Source organism: Microtus ochrogaster, chromosome 2 (genome assembly GCF_000317375.1).
Source record: "Microtus ochrogaster isolate Prairie Vole_2 chromosome 2, MicOch1.0, whole genome shotgun sequence".
Taxonomy (NCBI): Eukaryota; Metazoa; Chordata; class Mammalia; order Rodentia; family Cricetidae; genus Microtus; species Microtus ochrogaster.
In genome coordinates, this window is record NC_022010.1 from 29,735,627 (window position 1) to 29,741,312 (window position 5,686).

At 49.9% G+C, this 5,686-nt stretch overlaps 1 protein-coding gene across 3 annotated transcripts in view; it reads left to right on the forward strand.

The window, feature by feature from the left end:
* The window catches only part of Mtus2 (microtubule associated scaffold protein 2), a 374,670-nt gene extending 369,648 nt beyond the window's left edge, over positions 1-5,022 (forward strand). For all 3 annotated transcript variants that reach the window (XM_026785020.1, XM_026785024.1, XM_013350977.2), the window contains 2 exons: positions 326-423; positions 2,346-5,022. In XM_026785020.1, coding sequence (XP_026640821.1) covers positions 326-423; positions 2,346-2,559 — 312 coding nt within the window. In that variant the 3' untranslated portion in view covers positions 2,560-5,022. The remainder of the gene's footprint in view (positions 1-325; positions 424-2,345) is intronic.
* Positions 5,023-5,686: the final 664 nt, after the last annotated feature.

The following is a 5,686-nucleotide window of genomic DNA, read 5'->3' on the forward strand; positions in this document are numbered from 1 at the left end:
TCTCTCTCTCTCTGTCTCTCTGTCTCTCTGTCTCTCTCTGTCTCTCTCTCTCTCTCTCTCTCTCTCACACACACACACACACACATATACACACAAGATATGTACTGCACACTGCTTTTTTCTACCTACATTGCACTCGGGTATTTTCTGTTCTGTTTCTCTGAAATGCGAAACGCTAGTCCCTTATCCATCTCACCTGACTTTCTGCCCACAAGGCCACTGTGGAGAACAGTTAGTGAGGAACTGTTCCTGGCAACCCCCCATAGTGTCGAAGCCAGGGCCACTGCTGGCCTGTGGGAGTCCTTCAGTAGTGTTTCTCTCCTAGGTGGAGAAGAACATCATCCTGGAGGAAAAGATCCAAGTTCTTCAGCAGCAGAACGAGGACCTCAAAGCAAGAATTGATCAGAACACGGTTGTTACTAGGTGAGTGAGCGCAGCTGGCTTCAGATGACATGTCCGCTCAGATGGTTTTCCTTGAACCTCCAGCGCCTCTCAAAGGATCAGAAGGAAAGCACATGGCTGTGGCCCCTTAGAACACATCCTGGCTGTGGGTCACATCCCTCCCCATTCCCTGGGACAAGAGAGTATAGACCACAGCCACAGCAAGTGCAGTGATTACTTCCTGGAGATTAGGAGAGGGCTAATTGGCAAGGCTAAAAAGAACCACGGCTAGGTGACATCCCCAAGATTCCAGAAGCTCAGGTCAGTTTGTCCCTACAGGATCCTCTCTCAGCAGCCTTACTTCCAAGGAAGGATTGGGAATCACCCTTGACCCCAGGTCAGAGTGGGGTGAAAGCAGGGCTTGGAGGCCAGCTGTAGGCTGTTCTGATCAGCAAGGCTAGTGTGTCATGAGTCTCTTTCTGTCCCGCTACCCAGCTCCCAACAAAATGACATGAAAACTTATTATTAATTAAGAAAGCTCGGCCTATAGCTTAGGCTTGTCCCACTAGCTCTTAGAACTTAAATTAATCCATTTATATTAATCTACATTTTTGCCTCATGGCTTTTTACCTATCTTCCACCTCGCACCTCCTGTTTCCTCTCCATGTCCTCTGACATCTCTCCTATGCCAGGATTCAGCTCCTCTTCCTCTCTCCCTCCGGGAAGTCCCACCTAACCCCTTCCTGCCTAGCTATTGGCCATTCATCTCTTTATTAAACCAATCAACTTGATAAAGACACGTGTTCACAGTGTACAAAAAGATTATTCTACAACACTAGTGAGACCCAGGCCCGAGTCCTTTCTCACTCAGCTGGACCATTCCCCTCTGTGCAGCCATGATGTATGATCATGCGTATATACATCCACTCGTGTGCACACACTCCTGCGGACACAGGCACACACATGCTCACACCTATGCTCATATACTGACACTCACACTTGCGTGCTTATACACTCACTTACACTCCACTCGTCCACATGCCCACACATACCCAGCCGCCTTCCTCCGACAGCAAGTACAGGCATTAGTCCAGGCTAGCACTCCTGGACTCTAGCCCATCCGGTTGTAAGATGTGTCTGTGTTTCCTGTTAATTCCTTGAAGAGGCTGTCATTTTTAAAAATACAAAATGGGCTAGAGAGGTGATTCAGTGGCTAAGATCACTGGCTGCTCTTCAAGAGGACCCAAGTTTAATTCCTGGCACCCTCATAGCAGCTCACAACCCTCTAGTTCCAGGGGGTCCAACGCCCTCTTCTGGCCTCCACAGGCACTGCACACAAGTGGCTCTCAGACATGCATGCAGGCGAAACACATATAAAGTAAAAAAAAAAAAATCATTAAAAACATGCAACAAAGTCAACAACTTAAGCATCATCACACACACACACACACACACACACACACACACACACACACACAATTGACTTTTCTTCCACCTTTATCAGCAAACAGCAAGTAGGCCTCTTTTTTTCTGGATGCCATGCTGAATGCCAGTCAAGAACATAACAGAGCCTCGATCCTGCTTCCTAGGGCTTGTGGTCCAGCAGACAGGTGGCTGTATAACAGAGCTAATGACTTTGGTCACAGAGGCATTGACCGAGGGCATAAGGTAGTGGCAAGCTATTTCTGGCTGATTGACAGCTGTCAGTCAGTACCCTGACCATTGCCATGGACAATCTCCATCTCTACCTCGAGAAGGCAGCCTCTCCTGTGCCCCTCTAGCAGCCTGCCCACACTGCCCACCCACCTCTCTCTTTTCTACTCCAGCCTCTAGCCTTTGCTCTGCGTACAAGCTCCACCTCCCCTTACTCAGCAGAGTCCTTTGAGCCCTGGCCCTCTGCCCTCCAGCCGGCTTTGAGTGTCATTGGTAGGCCTGCTACCTGACCATCATTCTCCCCCATGCAGACAACTGTCGGAGGAGAATGCTAACCTCCAGGAATATGTGGAGAAAGAGACCCAGGAAAAGAAGAGACTGAGCCGAACCAACGAAGAACTACTTTGGAAGCTCCAAACTGGGGACCCCACCAGCCCAATTAAATTGTCCCCGACGTCCCCAGTGTATAGAGGCTCCTCCTCTGGACCGTCCTCTCCAGCCAGAGTCGGCACCACACCTAGATGACATCGCTCTGCCACCTCCAGGAGCTCAGGCTTCTGTCTGTCTGAGGGAGTGCTGGCCAGGTGCTGGCGGCCATCCTGTGCGCATGCTCAGTAGCTGCATGTGCGTCTTAGGCAGCGTCCTCTCTGACCCCCGTGTAAGACCGTCCTGGTATTGACGCTTAGAAAGGTGTAAGCAGCAGAGTCCGGTGTCCCAAAATGTATTAGTGTAGTTAGAGGCAAAAGAGAAACAACTCCAATTGTTCTTGACCGATGAGCTTTCACAGCGGACGTTTAGGTCGGTTACAAACAACTCCGTTTGGAATGCACAAACCCTCCTTGTATGACCTCGTGGGTATATTCAGACACGTGGGTATACACACGTGGAGATTCTGAATTGCGTTTTTTATAACATGATGGGCTGACATATTTTAGTGACGGTCAGCAGTTTTCTAAGTTGTGCCTAAGAATTATTGGGAAATGAAAATGCATTTCTCTGTAGTTTCGTGGAAATATTTCTACCCAAAATAGAAGGAGAAAAAAAGAAAAAAAAAGAGATAGAAGCATTTCTGTCTGCCACCGAGTGGTACCCTGCTTAACACAAACACCAGCGATTTGTAGATGGTAACTACCTTTGGAGCAATTAGCTTCTTAGTCTATTAAGGTGGGGTCCCTGCTACCCCATTGCAGGATTTAGTTGTGACTCCGCCCACCCTTAGAAACAAAAGTAGCGGGGCGGGTGGGGACACCAAGGGGTTTGGCCGATGTTTTTCCCATTAGTGTTCATGATAGTTTTGGAAACACCAGTTTAGCTTCCTCTCCACCCCCCACCTAAATAGCATCATTAAGCTATTACTGAATCCTCAGGAAGATACGGAGGAGTGTGACCTTTGTAATAAGGGTGAGCATGAACTTGGAGGAAAGCAATACCCTACATGGTCCATCCTCATGAAGGAAGAATGCTGATAGGGGCCACATTCGACCAGGCGCGGAATAAGGACGCAGGCTCCTGTCATTGGCTTTCATAGGCAGCACTCCCCCCCCACCTCCATTTTCGGTTTGGTTCTTTGACTCAACCCCATCACCACCACACATCAAGATGTTCTAGTCAGGGCTTCCAGAAACCAACCTTTCTGTCTGGGGGTGGGGGGAGGGGCCCGGCTCTAAAGGTGCTAGATCATGTTCTTTCTGATGGAGGATCACCAGGGCTGCCCCTGGCTGTGGTCCCATCTTAGCCCCGGAAGGCTCTCCCAAATAAAGGAGGCCGGTGTAACAGCCAGCCAGCGGCCAGCAGCCGCTGGACTGGTCTTTGTCTCTAAGATGGTAGAATTAGAACATGAAAGGTATTCATGTAGTGCTATGGACGATTAGAAGCATGACCCACAGAAGAGACGTAGTTTATCAGTCAGCACAGTGGTGATAATGATACCTTTGTTTCCTGTATGTGACAAAGACCCTTCACTTCCTAAGCATGGGCCTGTCTTTGAGCATGTCCAAGATGAGAAGAGCCACTGAGCCAGGAAGAAAGAGCCTGGGGACGGTGTCAGCTTGTCCAAGGACACACATAGCCATCACAGAGGCAGATGTGGTCTGCATTCCTCCTGCGGCTCGTTCATGTGACTGTAGTCAACCTCCATGGGCCTTGCCCATTCTGGAGACATCCACAGTAGAGACACACTGAAGACACGGGGTCCTTTGCCTTCAGCTCTGCATGATACTGGGATACTGAGTTGGGCATCCCATAAGAGTAGCTCATGCCATGTCAATTCAACACACAGTTCTTTATTCTTTTAGCAGGCCCAACCTGCAGATATAAGTTTGGTGGCTGCTTAGCTCTCCGAATCAGGACCTGCCTCCACAGCCGCACCTGCGGATGGCGGGTCCTCAGCAATACAGACTTTGATGTGAGTATAGAATGTGGTACAGTACGTTAGACTGTTGTGGTCAAAGTGGTAGCGATGTTAGAGCTATATACCCTCACTAGGTGGACTAGAGCTTTGTCCTAATCAGCCTTGACCTTGGGCACTTGAACCAATTTCCCCATGGCCCTGGCTTTGTTTCTCCATCACAGACACCTCTCACGTATGGTGCCACACTTGAACTGAGTCCTGAGATTCAGGCGGCCCGAGCTGCTGTGCCTCTTCCACCATCCTTCTGTCTCCATGCTGCTGTGATCTAGACCTCTCAAGCGTGGGAATCGGTGTCTGGCCTCATCCCCAGGCTGGGACACAGCGTCCTCCCCTCCTGCCACAGACAGACCTACCAAACAGTGCTAGGCTCTTGATGGAGCCAGGAGGTCCTGCTGACCTGCTTCCACTCCCTCTCCATGGGCTGGGACCAGGTTCTGGTGATGTCAGGATGGGTCTGAGGCTTGGGGGTCTGATACTCTGGGATTAGTTGAAGGGGCACAATGTTCTTTTTCCTGCCCCTCCAGTTTCTGTGTTCCATATTTGTGTTGAACTCTAAAGCTTATTAAAACGAATCTGAGAAATTTTCCATGATATCCATGTGGTGTGTGTAACTGGAGACATGTCCCATTAAGGCTCGAGATGCCAGGAAATGAAGCAAAGGTATTTTTATACCCCTTTCTGGGTGTGCCAGAGTTGATGGCCACCAAGAAAAGTCTAGCGACTCCTCTGCTCCCAGACTCAGCAAGTCCAAAGCTTGTACTTTCCCCACAGCCCACCAACTGGGAGCCAAGCCTGTGATCGTACAGGCTTATTCTTACTCAGACCACCACAAGTGGTCAGGCGCACATTTGTTCATTTCCGCCCGAAATCGGCCACTCTTCCCCTCTCACCAGCCATCCACTGTAGATTATGGTCATTTATCCAACCTAGCCTGACCCCACAGTGTCCCACAGGTGCTGGCATTGCCTGGGGGGAGTCATGAGGGAGACCCAAATTTTCCAGTTCCCTGTATTCATTTTGGTGGAATGTGTAGGAACGGCAGAGAGACCATAACTAGGGGTCCCTGTGTTCATGGCACTTCCTGGACCTATGATGAATCCCCCAGGGTCTCTTGAATGCCAGTCAAACTTCCCGAATTATTGATAGAAACCTAATGATTGGCCAGGCGGTGGTGGCGCATGCCTTTAATCCCAGCACTCGGGAGGCAGAGGCAGGCAGATCTCTGTGAGTTCGAGACCAGCC